The following is a 16,159-nucleotide window of genomic DNA, read 5'->3' on the forward strand; positions in this document are numbered from 1 at the left end:
CAATCTAGAGTTAAAAAACGTGATATAAAACAAGCTTAAACTAAGTCTCTACTCACCCAGTCCATTTTATATTAATATTTTTATCAATAAAACATACCTCTTGTTGTTACGAATTGTTATTTAACATTATTCAAAAGTCATTATACTTATGGACCTGTTTGACAACAAATCCATAAAGTTGTTTTCAACATGGTGCTCCTAGATTGAATACCTTTTCCATAATGGCAGTACATTCCTTAATACCTCGATAGGTATAAAGCGAATAGTACTTTTTTTTTTAAATTCATTATTTTTCTAGTTGCTCAGTGTTACTACAGTCAATAGCAATGTTTCATTCCATGCATCCGAATAAAGCCCTGTCATCCGAAAATGATAAAACTCTTTATGAACTCTTACTTTTCATATTTCTTTTACTTTAATCGTCATTCAGCCATTCTACCTTTATGAATATGCTCAAACAGTGCCCTTTCACAGAAACTTGTTTGTATTTGATTGGCTACAGGTTCTCCTGTGTTGTCCATTATTCGTGAGTCGTACAAAGCATCTAGTGCCTATTATTGGCTTATTGCCGATGATTTTTTTATGCGTAACCCCACCAGAAGTAAAAGGTGGACTGCTAATTTCACGTGAGTAATCTTATTTGGTTGTGTATGTCAAGTGCCTGAACAATACTTTTTCTTTTGCTTTCTTTCTCCTTCCTCTAGCTCGTCTCAGTAAGAATATGACATCGGAATTACGCCATAGAGAGAAAAAGACTTCGGAAGCACAAAAAGATAATGCTTTTACTGAAGAATATGATGGCTATATCAAAAAAGATATGAAGTGTTCTTATGGAAAGACTCCTAGTGGAGCAGGTAAATGATCATTCTGTCAATGGTAGAAATATGCACTCAATTACAGCATATAGTGTTTCGCGTACCAGTGACTCGTGAAATGGTTGCAACTTTGCTTGATCCTACCAGCAAAAAGAGTGCATTCGATTGGATTACTTTGGGCACAATGGCTTTTGAAATAGCACTTTTCTTTTTATTGCCATTGAGAACGAAGCGTATTCTATTTACATTAATTTTCTTCTTTTGGCGCTTGTGTTATAATGTTGGATTGGGTGTACTATTAAAAGAACAAAGCGATCGCCGTGGACTGGTCAAATGGGCAAAAACATACAAGGTTTTTGATCGTGAAGAAAATCCAAAGATCTATAACTTTCTCCACCATCAACTAAGTATAAAAATGGGTGATGACTATGACTTTGAAGTAAATAGCTTATACTATAAAGACAAAAATAGATGTTCTTATCCATGTTATAGACTGCACCTATAGAATACAATACATGGATGTTGTTTAGACAACTGGTGGATCTCATCTTGATGAATGATTTTACAAGCTATATTTGTTTTGCTCTTTCATGGTTTAATACTGCTTTTCAATCATACATTTTCTTGGGAAATACTCTAAGATGGTGTGGTGGCATATTCTTGATTATTTTTAACATTTGGGTTAAAATTGATGCTCAAAGAGTCGTCAAAGACTTTGCTTGGTGTAAGTCTTTATTTTGAAAACAAATCTTGTATTAATGTACTGTTTAGACTGGGGAGACTTCTTCTTCTTGATAGAACAATCGCTGACTTTTGACGGTGTCTTCGAAATGGCGCCACACCCAATGTATTCTATTGGTTACTTTGGTTACTATGGTATTTCATTACTATGTGCAAGCTACACTGTCCTGTTTGTTAGTATTGCTGCACATACTCTTCAGTTTGCCTTCCTTATATTTGTCGAAACTCCACGTAAGATGCTACATATACGTTTATACCTTTTATATGCTAACTGCTTGACTTTAGATATCGAAAAGACCTATAATCCTCCTACTACCATCAAGCGTCAGCCTGTAGATGCAAAGAGTACAATTGATCCCAAGACCACCCGTGAACTGCATCCAGGTCATTTCCGTAAAGATTTGATTGTCTTTAAAAATTTTGATCTTTTTCGTACGACTGATATTGTCTCCGTCGTGCTCATCCTTTACGCTATTCTCATCCCACTTCTTGTCCCTGGCAAGTCTGGTCTGATCATTTCTTTCGTACAAGCATTCTTTTGGCGATTAGCTCATTCTGTAGGCAATGGTGTCTTGCTTCAAGCACAATCCAACAGCAAGTTCTTGACTCGTCATTTTATCAAATGGGGTGGTACAGTGCAAGAAGCATTTCAAAACTGGAAGAGGTAAGCTAGTTCATACAATTTTTCAATATTCTATTTATTAACTATGAACCTTTGTATATAGTTTATATAACCTTACCTTGACAATGACTTATGTCACATTCTTTGTTACTTGCTGGAAAGCATATAGCTTACCTGATAACTGGACGTATGGAATGACTCTCTTACGACATACGTTGGGTTTAATCTTTATCTTTTTACACATTTGGACTTCTGTCTCCATATTTGAAGTTCTTGGTGAGTTTGGGTGGTTTTATGGTGATTTCTTTATGGATGAACATCCCTCCGAGTTACTGTATACGGGCATCTATAGGTAAGTAAAAGGATATGCATAAAAAAGCTCTTTTTTTTCTAAATGAGAATATAGATTCTTGAATAACCCTGAAAAAATCATGGGTCAAGCTGCTTTTTGGGGAATGGCATTAATCGCCAATAATAGTGTTGTCTTTACGTTGGCTATCTTTTCCCAGCTTTGTAATATACTGTTTATCCAATATGTTGAAAGGCAAGCAGTAGCATCCATGTTTAGAAAAAAAAAATTAACACCTATATATAGTCCTCATATGCGAAAGCTGTACGGTGATCAGATTCGTAAAGAAGCAGGTTTAACAAAAACGTTGAAATCGGCTGCTGTTGCTCTTCCAAAGACAATTCCTGACAGATTACAACAGGAAATTGGAAAGATCATCCGCGAAAACCAAGACAGCACGAAAAACCTTGAGCGTCTTGTGAAGGAAGCAGTTGAAAGAGTGGAAAAAGCGGTTGAAGAGACGAAGGGTGCTGTTGGCGATATGGTAGGTGCCGCTCGCCCACGTCTACAGGAAGTGCTGGAAGAAACAAAGCAACTACTTGAAGACTCACGCTCGCGTGTTATTCCCTTGGTAGCTGCAGATATAAACATGTACGATCTATCTAGTTACTCTCTCAAGGTCCTTGATAGCAACACATTTGAGCTTGGTCAGCCTATTCGAGTAGAGTGGAGTGCCCCTGAAAACCATGGTCCTAAAGACTGGATTGGTATTTATCGTGTTGGCACCAATAAGCATAAGCATTTGACCAACGTAAGTTCTCGTGGACTGTGGCACTGGACAAACGCTGCTCCTGGTACTGCCTCTGAAGAGACTGTATTTCCTCCTGAAACACCTGTAAAGACGAATGGAATCATTGAGTTTTGCGGGTCAAAGCTACCATGGAAGGTGGGAATATACGAATTTAGATACCACCATGACAACAAACATAATGTCATGACCACTTCCATGACTTTTGAAATCAAGGCTCCTTCCACACCTTGTACATTTGATTTGGAAACGACACAGAACGTCGTGTTGAAGTTTGCTCAAAATATTTTGGGACACAACGTCGATATAATACCTCATACACCTCAGGAAGAATTTGTTGGAATGGGTGAAAGTGAATGCAAGCATTTGGTAGAATGCATTCAGCTTGTTTATAATGTGGAGTTTGCTTGGGAAGTTGTCCTTGCTGATAAATGTGCAGCAGTACTAGCGAAAAGAGTAATATTTCATATATTCAAAGCTAATTCCTTCTTCTTACTAATATATAATGTAGATATTAAACGCTAGGAAGGCCCTTTCTCCATTCACAGCTGATCCACAAAGATAGAATCCTTAGCGATAGTCAAGATTGTAGGCTGACCTGTATAAAAAAAAAAAGTTTCATACTTTATGTAATTTATCCTTGTATTTGCACGCATTCTGGTTTTATATTTGCGTATTTGTAAATTTACATAAAATAGTAATTAAAGCATAGGCTCAAGAGCTAAGCATCTATTAAATAAACTGAGCCACCAGTGAAAGAAAGAGTGCTTCTCTTTTCCTTTGATCAAATCAATATGATTAGAGAAAGGGTCGAGTCGATACTGTAAACACATTGGATAAAATAAGGTGCGTTGTGTATATAAGGACTTCATTATGCTTAATATACATGTCCTATAATTTACTCCCATGTCATTATATCGCTTCAAGATCTCTATGTGTCAATACAAAATCATTAAACTCGAACTAAGCCTTTTATATACATTCAATATGTTTATTTTCATCAATTTAGAATGTAGTCCATCCTCCTATATCATAATTGGCTTCAATCTGCCTTGCAACATATATAGGGATATTGTGTTGTAACCATAGTTTGCGGATCTCTGCATATCGTTTAGGATTAAGATACTGTGGCCGTCCATGTCTATCGATGATCATTTGAACCTTGTCAGACATTAAGTGAATATATTATGTATGTATTTACCTCAAGCCCTGATCCACTTCGCCATGTGGATCAAGGTAGGGGGCATTCATGAACCAACCGTTGCCATTATGGAGTAATAAGAGCACACATCGCTTGACATACAAAAATATACCAATTTCCCCACCACATCTAACAAGTACAATAAGTATACTTGAGATGACACACTATAATAATTACTTACTCTGCCGTATGAAGATTGCACTCTCCTTCTTCTTCTTCTGCACAACAAAAGCTTTGAGCACAAACAAAAGTACCGCACAGTAGGCATAAAGCAGGATCACTAGGTACTGTGCCACATTTATGACAGACTCGTCGCATGCTTTCATCGAATAGGCGATCAAGTCTCTTTGGTAGTGCTATCAGGCATAAAGGTGTAGGTAAATCTAGTGGTATGTTTAAGAGCCGTGAAGCTGTTAATGATGCCTGCCCTTCTTGAACGCGTAATTTATGCTCTGATTCACGAAGAAGCTGGACACACCAGTGATGCAACAGGGAATCAGTCATGTGCATAGGCTTTAGAAACTCGGCGAAACTTGGCAGGTGCAGGATATTGAGTAAACGATCAAATTCTGAAGCACCATCCAGTTCCTGAGACATGTTGTTTGGAATTATTAAACCGAATCTGGATACCATTAGTATTAATGTTCGACGGAGGAAAGGCAGTGCAAAGAATTTGAGCAGGGTACAGAATGAGGCATCATCTCCAAACTTTTTAAACGTAGCATGGGCTTCCTCAGGAGTGAATTGTAACTTATTCATTAAAGAATAAGCAAACGTTTTAGCAACGGCGATATCTTGCGATGGTTCACTAGTTGCAGGATGATACTGATCAGGGACTTGACGTAGAGCTCTCGAAAGCCTATTTTGAATTAATCCCACTGCAATCTTTGCCATTTCAGCCAACAACATGGTGCGAACAAAGGGGAATATATCAGTTGGAGCAACAATTGTCAAGTGTAGTGATAATTCGGTCAAAATCATGAAAGGATCATCTTCTAATAGAGGAGCGTTGTCATATAGAACAATTTTCTCTCTTCCAGGGTGATTAACAATGTTAACAACATCATCTACGTTAACTTCAAATATCTGTCGCATGCGACCAAGGGCAAGCATGGTAACTCGTGCAAGGGTCATTGACGAATTTGATTTAGAGTCTGATCCAGAAGGACACATAATGGTGGTATATGCCAAGATAGTATCACTCATGACTCGAAGAAGCGTCTGCGCTTGTGCTGGTATTTGATCAAAGACTGTATTTGTTGCTGTATTTTCATTTACTTTTGGTCTACTTATTCCTCGAGCAGCAATTTCTAAGCTTGTGATGGTATAACCTAATATGCCCCAAAGCATATCAATGTTTTTAACAGATGTTGACATTTCTCTTTCATGCTCATCTACACATATCTCCTGATAAATAATACTTAAAACATCTAATAGACGAGAGTAAGATTTCTTGATGTAAGGTATGCTGGGAATAACCGCTGTATGGAGTATTTCATTATCAAAGGGACCTAGTTTGCCATCCGGTGGAGGGTATGATCCACTACTAACAGCGGCTTGAAATAACAAGTCATTCTCTGGATCCATATCGCCCTCTGTGCTTGATTCTGAAGATCCTGTTGTGGCTGTATTCGTTTGTTCCGTGAAAGTAGGAGTTGTTGGTGCAGGTCGGGGAGTTCTTACAAGACCAAGAGGTGGCCAATCCGGACGCTCTATTGCTCCTGGGGGCGCAGGTCTGGCAGTCGTAGTCTGTTGCTCTCCGCCATGAAGAGGAAGCGTTGGCAAAAGCTGAGCCATTACATCTTTCATACGACTGGTACTGCCAGAAGTCTTTTTGTTCTGTGCCACCCTCCAAGCTATCCCGATCGCCTTCTTCAATTTATTCACAATCTGATTGACTTCACTTTTGTAAAAAGCAGTAAAGTCAGAATCGTCACCTTTTTCAAGAACACCAGGGAATGTTTCTTTCTTGCCTTTCCAAAAAATGGGAAGCAATACGTTACCCAAAGACTTACACAAAGGACACATGAACTCCTTGCGGGATCTATTCTCAGGGTGGTTGCGTGTTAGTTGGGCAGAATGTCTAGAATCAATAGAAGTGCAGTAAACTTCAAAGCATTTAATATGCATAAGATGGCCACATGTTGATGAGTAAAGACCAGTTTTGTGCGATTGGGATGGGAATCCAGAAATAGTGGGTGTACTATCAGGTAAACACTGCTTATCTTCCCATTGCACGTCAAGAGTTGGCCCTGTTCTATATATATCATCATAGAATGAATCGTCATCCAATGGAGTTTCTCGTAGTATGTTGGATGTCTGAATAAGTCCTAAGAGTCCATAAGGTAGAGAACGCTCATTTACGTCTTCTTGACAAACAATACATGTGCCTGTAGGATAAGCGCAGAACCTATTCAAGTTTCCTGTATCAGTTGGTTCATTTAATTTTTGGTTCAAAGATTCATCAGCTGTTGTAACATCTTCTTCATCGTAAAGGTCTTCATTTTGTTGCATAAACTGTGATTGCGCTTGAGCAAATTGTGCCATGATTTTCATTTGTCTTTCTTTAGCAGCAAGCTTTTTCTTTTCTAGATCAGATAGCTCAGAAGCTCCCTCAGCTTTCTTACGAGCGTTTTCTAAAGCTGTTTCCTTCTGCTTTGTCTTCCAATTTTGGACAATTTGACAGGTTCTTTCAACATTACCATTCAAAAGAGCCTGGAATATCCAATCAAGTCTACTTTTAATTTCACTGAATTTTTCATCATCGTAAAGCATGGTCATAAGATCAAACAAGGAAACTTCTTTCAAATCTTCTGGCTCACTATCTCTGTATGATACCTTGAAATACTTGTCGCATGCGTTTTGATAGAATCCTTCCTGCTTGCCGTTCAAGTCATTGTTTTGATCGGTAAGAGCTAACAAAATGAGGTACAGTGTTTGGTCTAGGATAGTATCGCTCTTGTGATTATCCCCAGTACGAATATTCCACAAAGTATAAGTAATCATTTGAGTAAATAAGGTAGAATGTAAGAACTGTCCAAGGTATTTAAATGGGCCATCATTGATCTTGGATGTGTGTGGCAAAATGAAGAATTCTTCTTCTTTTTTGTCAGGATTTGCTTTCTTCCATCTTGATTTCAAAATATTTTCAGCTTCTTCTCTATTGTTTCGACTGTAATGCCAAAAGTAGGTATCAACTTGTTGAAAGTATTCTTCTTTAAGCTCATATAGTCCATGATCATTTACGCCTTCAGGGTTTCTGAATTTTGCTACTTCAAGCAATATACGATCAAACTCTGGATGTTCTGTGATTCTTTCAGGAATTCGCTTCGTTAACTCAGAATAAGCGCAGATACCAAGACACAAGTTGTGAATGATTTCCCTTCTTATTTTTTCAGCCATAGACATGCCCATAACATTCGCTTTTTCACATACACAAACGATCAAGAGATTTAAGAGCTCTTCAACCATGAATATCGTCTGCTGACTATCGTAGCTTGCGTGTGCTGTACTTCCGAGGAACCAGGAGGTGAGATCAAATCTATCCAATAAAGACGCCAAAAATTGATTCGTATCAACTGTGACAAATCCTAATTGCAATAAGAACACATCGGCATCGTATGTATTCTCTCGTAATGATATATCACGATAATGATGAGCCTATTGTATCAATGTGAGCTCATGAACATGTTCTATAGTGAAAGCGAACAAGCATACCTGGTTTCTAATACCATAACCGTTACGAACCCATATACCAGCTCTGATTTGGGATGAAAACACAATGGTTCTGATTGGGAAGTCGAGTATAGGCAAAAGTACATCGCCAGTAGAACCTCTATTTTCCTGAAAAGAAATAATGGCGCTTTTAAAACCTTCTTTCCATCCAGATTTCATTAGAACATGGTCTGTGAGTAGATGTGCATGCTCTAATAGACCAGACAGCAACCAATGAAGAGGATGGTGAAATGATACAGGCTGTTCAGTAACAACATACTTGATAACTTTAATAGGATCCAGGTATTTTGTATCAACCTGGTGGAAAGTCTGGGTTAAAGGACCATATACCTTGTAAGCGCTCGTTGAGGTAGTATTGCTGGTATTTGCAACATTCCTTGCTTGCTCCTCTTTTTCTTCATCAGGATTAGGCTTCCCCCACTCATTGATTTGTTTTAAAACTCGACAGATAGCCCTCATAAGTGTAATTGCTGTATCGACTCTTTCTTGTTCAGTAGACACTGGGAGCATGGCAAAGCAGTCTGAGAATTGACGGCAGCATTTGGCAATCTGAAGTGTCACATTGAAAGCGTTCACCCATATTTCGGATTCATATTCCACATGAGTGTCTTTTTGGCATAATTGTCCATTCATTCCTTGAAATAAACTGATCAAGTCAAGATATTGACGAAGGTAGAGTGGATCTTGAGCAAGAACGCGTTTTATCATATTCACGTTCATGATGTATCGAAGATCGTGAAAGGCATTAAAGTAGCGACGCGTACGGAATGCACGAGATTCACAGTTGATGCGTGAAGGATAGGCTGGGCGTTCAGAAGGTAAAATCAAAAACAGACGATCTGTCAAGAAGAAAGCTGTTAATGTCGAGCATATGAGTCCAAAGAAATAATAGTGGTGCACAAGTAAGTCGGATACTGAAGGCACAGTCAACAGTTGCACTGAGAATAGGATGATGGAGTTTTCTGGTTCTCGATCTCGAAGCAAAAAGGATTCGGCCAAACGAGCATAATTTCTGGTTAATCTTTTGCCGAGAATTTTTTTAAAGTAAGGATTAGATGCTAAAGAGGCAATATAGAGTTCTCGCAAAGCAATACGTATTTCTTTCCAGAGCTTGAGGTCGTATAACATTAAATAATCCAAGCGAAGTTTTGTCACAAATTCCTTTTGTAAGTCTGTAGCCTTCTTTTGTGCTTCAGAATCAAGGGCCATACTATGATTATCTGCTGTTTTGGAAGCAGTTTCTGGTAATATAGATTCTCCAAACTTTACTTCCTCTTGCCGCACTGCATAGTATTCTCTAATCATGGCTTTTGGATCCCAATCAATAGATGCAATATCGCAGTGGCTCCTATACATGATGTGGCTTGAGTCTTCTGAGCTTGGCGTTCCTGCTTTACTACCATTGTTTACATCCTCATCAGGATCATACATTTCAATATCTTCTGTAACTGGATTAATCATTGGAACATCCTCCTTCATACTGTCGTCCTCAGGAATATCATCATTAGCAGGAGGGCCGCCAGCTAGTAATGCCAAGGGTAATCGAAGCTCCCACTCTCTGCACAATTCTTCGCACAACATATCACGAATGATGGCATCTCCACCAAGGATGCTTGAAAAGAATTTATGCTTGCCGCTTATTAATTCATTAAGCCAGTCTACAAGCAAGCCTGCAACTTGCTCTCTGAATGTCTCTTTTGCTGGTCTTATCGTCACACCAAGGTTAATGGCTGATAAAGGAGCTGCTATTTTTCGAAGTTCTTCGATATCTGTTGAAACCGCAATGATTTCTCGTCCCTGAGAAGAAGAATTAGATAATAGAGCTTGTATGATATATCACCAGTACATACATGAACGTGAATAACATCAACAATACGTTTAGCCTTTGCCCAATCCCAACCTGTAGCTGTCATGATAGACTCTAACACATGGGAAAACGCATGCGCTTCATCATTCCAAGCGATGCAGGCGTATAATTCACCATCCTGCTCTTTGCTTGTAAATCCGGTAGCCTTATTTTCACTTCCATTATCCTTATCCATATCAACATCTTCCTCAACTGTTTCTGTTTGATCCATTGGTATATCCTGCATGATGGTCGTATTCTGAGAAAGAGAAAGAGTAGGACGGTCCAAGGGAACACCAATTCGACCAAGTTGCTTACGTTGGTATCTATTTTCTCTTAATAAATCTTCTGTTGAAGGATTAAGTGCTACTTCCTCGGGTGCAATAGCAAAATTGTCGAGTAAAAAATCAACAACTGAAACAATAGTAAAGCGAATTGCTGATAAGAGAGCAGAGTCAAGTGAAGTTGTTTCTGAAAGACGTATCTGGGTATCTTTATCTTGAGTACTTAGGGAGTGAATGTTGCATTGTAGTGGCACTTTCCATGCTTCTGGATCACCACAATCACAGCAGCCTCCAGAACCGGGGCTGACAGAAAACAGAATATCATGTCCGTCGTGGTTGGTTGCGTGAAAACATTTGCTACAGAATACACAAGTGTCGTCTAATCCGCAGTTTCTAAAATCGACTTTGATTAATATATTCTCTTTGTACACTTTCTTTATTTTTATACATACCTGCAGCGATAAACAGGCTCACCCTTTCGAAAGACATGACCACATTGTCTTCCTTTTTGACTTGATAAGTCCTCAGCTGGAAGTATTTGATTAGAATGCAAAGATTTAGGATCAGTTATAGTGCTCTGTTCTCGTCCATCGTGGGGCCGAGATTGACGACGTATTGTTTGCAAAAGTTCTTCTTTAGATGAGAAAAAGTATTGTTGCATAATAGATTCGTTGTTCATCCAGAGCTCTTCATAGCAACGAGATAAAATAGCTTGTTTCGCGTATTCTCCAAAATGACAATTGAATAAAAGTGGAGTCTGCCATAGAAAATCTGATAGTGATCCTTCTTCATTCTTAAATGACCTATTCGTTGACATTTTTTTTTTTTACAAGAGGGAGAGGGAAAAGAAAAGGGAAAAAAAGAAAAGAAAAGAGAAAGGAGAGAGGGGGATTGCTTTTGAAAATTACGCCGCTTAAAATGACTTTGCGTCATGCAAAGATACTCATTCTTTCTAGTGAATATGCAACAACTTTTTTTATCCTTTATCATGATCAATGACAATAAAGCCTCTTTTATTCCAAAAGAACAGCAGCAGAAAGAAACAATGGATTCTTCTTCATTTTGTGAAATGTAAAGACTATATATAGATGACCTTTATATGAGAGGAGAAATGAAAAGAGGGTACAGAAAGAGAACACGTATTTTCATGTATTTTTATCATTCTGCCCATGTTTCGAGAGTTCTCTGTTTATTATTGGAAATATAAAGGTACACTTACACTTTAAGCGGGGATATAAATATTTGATTTTTCTTTCCCAACCATTGTTGTTTAAAGAAAATACAATACAATAAATATTGCTTTACAGTCAATATGAATTAAATATCATCCATAAAGATTTCTGGTGATTGCGACCTTTCTTTCTCTTCTTCTTCTTCGTCATCAATCACTATCGATTCATCATCTTCTTCATCTTCTATCTTAACCATATGCTGGTTCACTTCTTCATCGTCTACTCTAAATATTTCTATTTCTTCTTCTTCTTCTTCTTCCTTATCTACTTGTTGCTGTTCATTAAGGCCTTTTGCTCTACGGTCCATATTGATTAAAATAGCTGCTGCTTCGAGCATTTGAACTTGCTGATGTTTGGTTAAGGGGAATTTCTTAGTAAGTTCCCACTCTTCAGAATGCTCCCACTTGTGTTTTTGCAAGCAGTTTGGATGTTTATAAGACTTTCCACATTCATTACATCTATACTGCCCGTTATTATAAGACTCTGAAAGTCCACGATTCTTTCTTTTAATAAATGCATCGGACTGTCTACGGTTATTGCGTATGGTTAAGCCACCCGTAGCAGCTGCTGTAGCGGTTGAAGCAGCATGAGAAGCTCTACGGTGTGCTGTATGTTCGATTGTATAATTTTCAGGTAAGGAAGCTGAATATTCTCTGATGCACATATCATTAAAGACTGTCTGCAAAGAGTCTCTGCGTTCTACAACTATTTTGGGTATCGTATTAGACTGCTCTTCACCACAAAAGGAATTAGGTGGAGAAGGAATACCACTCTGGTCCTCCTGATGCTGTTGTTGTTGTTGTTGACGAAGCTGAAAAGAAAGTAATGAAGACATGTTTCCAATTTTAAAGAAAGAAAGAAAAAAAGTTCCAAAACTTACTACAAAAAGGAGGAGGAGGGGCGAGCCTTTCATTTTTATTGAATCGGCACTTGAATAAACTGTACCTTTTTTTAATCTGGCCAATGCTCCTGTTTGCAGCAGAGATATGAAACACATACACAAGTCATTTTGGATATTTAAAAGCTACAAGAATTGAATACTTTGAAGAAAGAGACTTATTAATTTTTTTTGCCTTTGCTTTTGATCTTTTTTAATATTATATAATCAAACAGCACCACTAATTCACAACTGTGTAATATAGGCATCATATCTCACCAAGGAAAGAGAGAGAACTCGATAATGGTATAAAAAAAACAGTTTATTAGAATTACTATTGCTATAATTTCTTTGACAGCTTCTTCAAACGTTTTATTTTTATAAAATGAAGCAAGTTAATCGTTAGGTAGTAAGTCATTACTTTGCCTGATAAAGATGAAATCAAAAATTTAAAATTGTTCCAATCTGAATTGTGTTTACCATTTTATCAGGTTTATCTTTCAAAGATGCACTGCTTAGATATCTCAATTACATATATCCCAATTTAGCATACAAGTGCCTTCAAAAAAAAAAAAAAAAATAGGTATGTTCTTTATAAGCACTGAGTAAGAATCAGGATATGCATCAATGTTGATATTCAAATAAATGACTACATGTTCTCAGTTTCTGGGTAGTATTGAGTAGCCCTCGAGTGACTGAAAATGAGGCAACTATCTACAAGTACTTGGTGAGCACACTTTTTACTAGGGGCACCTCAATCTAAACTATCTTATCTGAATAGTATCGTATTTAACTTACAATACTAATGAAACTACTTTAATCTATACTCTAAGAACAATCCAAAAAGGCCGACTACAAAGTAGGTTTATATAATGCATAAAGAGGTTATATAGGGACTCGTCGATGTACATCTTTTTTATATCTTCTTCTATTATCGTGTTTACATTACATTCATTATAATAATATCAATCGACATTATATCTCTTAGTTTGTTTAACCCTATCTTTATTCTTTTAAATTTTAATGCTTCATATTCAACAGTACATAGTCTTCGCCCAGTCCTCTCTTAATGTGAAAACCACTTTAAACCCGTCCACGCGCTCTATTTTTATTAGAGACACCCAGTTTTTGTGTGTCACGCTCCGTTTCTTCAATATTTGTCTATTAAGTCGATATATTCTAATTTTTACATCATTAGCTGAGCTTTCAAAACTGTTACATGCCCATCGTGTAAGCCAACTAAACAATAAAGGTTTACTATTGAGGGGCTTCATTAAGCAAACTAAAGCTATATACAAAAACGGTATATTTCTAACAAAAACAGAGCGTGACACACAAAAACTGGGTGTCTCTAGTAAAAACGGAGCGCGCGTAGCATTCTCCCAAGAAAATAATGAAGGTGATATCGTGAACCAAGACAGTACTCATGTAGCTCCCCGTAAAAGAAGGAAGCGATTAGATGTTAAGAGGATTATGAAACTCGATCTTAAAGAAAAACTAGATGCGATAATCGAGTCATAGTGAGTGGAAGTACATACTGTAACTTTGTATGCCTTAGGTTTGAGTGTGTTGTAAAAGGTAATAAAAATAGAAGTTTGTGTGTTCGTAACCTTTGTAGCAAACGTGTTTAAAAGGTAAAGTTATAATAAAGGTTTGATGTATGACCACCAAATCGTGTAAAGTTGATCAGACTGAGTTGTACAAAAAAAAAAAGAATAATAAAGAAGATAAAAAGGTTCCTGAATTCACTTGATTGGATAATTCAGAAGTAAATGAAAGATAAAAGTAAAAATAAAAGGTTGTGATTCAAAACGAAAATGATTTATTAAATGAATATTTGAAGAATTAAAAAGAATTGTCTTTTTATACTTGTTAAAAATAAAGTTGATCGATATAAAGATTTTGTATTGTAAACTCTATTACAATACCTCAAAGTTCGCATCATCTTGCTCCATTACTTTTCTTACTCTTTTCTTTGTAGGAGTAAAAAATTGAATTGCTAATGGCCTTTGGACAGGTGATCTAGGCGGGCTGACGAGTAAACGGGAAGAGGTACTAACATCTACGACAATGTATCTTCTTCTTTCTCTATATGCACCCAACCTGGTTTCACTGCTTAATTTAACCACACTATCTCTCCAAAAGCAAAGATCATTAAACTCTATAAGATACCTCGGTATATATGGAGTCTCAATAAAATGAGATACCATGATGTCTTTAAACTGGAAAACCTGGGCCAAGTAACCCTCTCCTCCTTTCCGATCCATGTATAATATATTTTTTGATTGCTTGCTAATGCTGCTGAGATTGTCTATTATGTGTACATTTGCTTTAATATTTTTCGATTGTTGTTATTTCATGATCGTATCGTTTGCATTTTGCGTTTTGGATTCGATAGAACACAACTCAATAGTCACATCATCATACTTCGTCCCAGTCAACAAGTCGATTTTTCGTCCAATCGCTTCATCTCCATTTAAGGTTTGCATCCGTTGAGTACCCATCGAAGCATTTCATCATTATACACAGAAAAATCCTCATCCTCCAGGAGTATGTCCAAAATATTAGCAAATTTGCGTTGATAAGTCATCTCAACATGACCATCCTCTATTTTCCAGCTTTTAAAATTGTGCACAGCTTCTTCAATTACCCATAATGATCTGTAATTTTCTGACTTTTTGCTTTTTTAAGTATTTCTTCTCGTCCAAATAGCTAAGTGCTCTCCCATCGTCCTTATCAAATCGTACAGTTGCCAAAATGGAAACGAAAGATGTGGTCAATGCTCTCTGAGCCGCGCTTTTTTATTCGTAGTTTTAAATTAATAACAATAAAATACAAAATTTTCTATATCCTATATCTCTTTATAGCTTTCTAAGTGCATTGTTCTATTTTTTCTTGTCTTGTGGGTGGGTTACTTTCGCTGCTTGAAGAATCTGCGGAACCAAAGGATGGGTCGTACCACATCTTTCGTCTCTATTTCGGCAACTGTACAAAAAACCCCTAGCTTATAAAGATCAATGTTCACTTTGTAATGGTTCGTTCGATCATTGGCCGTTTTTACTTTCGCAAATCCAACATTTCTTTCTTCGTTGTTGTCTTCAATGATAGCTATGCAGCCGTTCGGTCGCTTCTTTGATAGCTTGATATGAGTCTTTTTTTGTATTCTGACCTAAATTTGTTAGTCCATCTGAAGACTACGTTTCTAGAAGAATCGTCAAGTAATGGCTGTAATGCTGCCTGTAGATATCTCGAACACAATTCGAACTCCTTTAGGTACTTGTTGGTACTTCTTCCGGTAAATCTTTAATCAAACGTTTGATACTTAAAATAATTTTAGCAACAAAGTTACTTTGGTTATCTGTTAAATTCAATAGTAGACGCGCAGTTTGAATCCTTGTCGTTTTTCTTCTGTATATGTCTTGTGCAATACCCAGCATCTGTGTTAGAATCAATCAGGGAAATTTGTTTTCGTGAATAGTACACGGCTGTTCGTGAGTAATTCACAGTTTTTGTGAACTTTGAATTTTTTGAGTATTTTGGAAATTATTTTTCACCAAAAAAATATGATAAGGAATATTAGAAAATAGTTTTATATTTCACAAGATAGACAGACACTTTTTTTTCCGACAAATAAATCAGGTAAAGCAAGAATCAATTCAAAAGATGAGATGAAAGTATGAAGCCAAGTACAGAACTGGAAATAGCGTTG

At 37.2% G+C, this 16,159-nt stretch overlaps 3 protein-coding genes across 3 annotated transcripts; 1 reads left to right on the plus strand and 2 right to left on the minus strand.

Moving 5' to 3' along the window:
- The first annotated feature begins 572 nt into the window (after positions 1-572).
- On the plus strand, positions 573-4,085 carry RHIMIDRAFT_274737 (phosphatidylethanolamine N-methyltransferase). Its single transcript, XM_023612488.1, has 9 exons — positions 573-854; positions 908-1,254; positions 1,308-1,539; positions 1,587-1,787; positions 1,842-2,220; positions 2,282-2,530; positions 2,585-2,722; positions 2,774-3,731; positions 3,787-4,085. The coding sequence occupies exons 1-9, from the start codon at positions 722-724 to the stop codon at positions 3,838-3,840; spliced, it is 2,691 nt and encodes an 896-aa protein (XP_023461171.1). The 5' UTR covers positions 573-721; the 3' UTR covers positions 3,841-4,085.
- Positions 4,086-4,127: 42 nt separating this feature from the next.
- On the minus strand, positions 4,128-11,183 carry RHIMIDRAFT_232034 (uncharacterized protein). Its single transcript, XM_023607711.1, has 6 exons — positions 10,794-11,183; positions 10,062-10,734; positions 8,194-10,008; positions 4,658-8,136; positions 4,477-4,605; positions 4,128-4,416 (listed from the first exon to the last, which is right to left on the minus strand). The coding sequence occupies exons 1-6, from the start codon at positions 11,156-11,158 to the stop codon at positions 4,281-4,283; spliced, it is 6,597 nt and encodes a 2,198-aa protein (XP_023461172.1). The 5' UTR covers positions 11,159-11,183; the 3' UTR covers positions 4,128-4,280.
- Positions 11,184-11,441: 258 nt separating this feature from the next.
- RHIMIDRAFT_274739 (uncharacterized protein) lies at positions 11,442-12,452 on the minus strand. Its single transcript, XM_023612489.1, has one exon. It carries the CDS (start codon positions 12,406-12,408, stop codon positions 11,659-11,661), a length of 750 nt encoding a protein of 249 aa, XP_023461173.1. The 5' UTR covers positions 12,409-12,452; the 3' UTR covers positions 11,442-11,658.
- Positions 12,453-16,159: the final 3,707 nt, after the last annotated feature.

The sequence above is a fragment of the Rhizopus microsporus genome (assembly GCF_002708625.1).
Source record: "Rhizopus microsporus ATCC 52813 unplaced genomic scaffold scaffold_35, whole genome shotgun sequence".
NCBI classification, from domain to species: domain Eukaryota; kingdom Fungi; phylum Mucoromycota; class Mucoromycetes; order Mucorales; family Rhizopodaceae; genus Rhizopus; species Rhizopus microsporus.

Coding starts and splice junctions, on each gene's coding strand:
- RHIMIDRAFT_274737 (XM_023612488.1), top strand. CDS start 722: ATGACATCGGAATTACGCCATAGAGAGAAAAAGACTTCGGAAGCACAA. Junction 1,255..1,307: donor GTGATGACTATGACTTTGAA/GTAAATAGCTTA, acceptor TCCATGTTATAG/ACTGCACCTATAGAATACAA. Junction 2,221..2,281: donor GCATTTCAAAACTGGAAGAG/GTAAGCTAGTTC, acceptor CTTTGTATATAG/TTTATATAACCTTACCTTGA.
- RHIMIDRAFT_274739 (XM_023612489.1), bottom strand. CDS start 12,408: ATGTCTTCATTACTTTCTTTTCAGCTTCGTCAACAACAACAACAACAG.
- RHIMIDRAFT_232034 (XM_023607711.1), bottom strand. CDS start 11,158: ATGTCAACGAATAGGTCATTTAAGAATGAAGAAGGATCACTATCAGAT. Junction 10,735..10,793: donor GAGCCTGTTTATCGCTGCAG/GTATGTATAAAA, acceptor AGTCGATTTTAG/AAACTGCGGATTAGACGACA. Junction 4,606..4,657: donor TGCAATCTTCATACGGCAGA/GTAAGTAATTAT, acceptor TGTACTTGTTAG/ATGTGGTGGGGAAATTGGTA.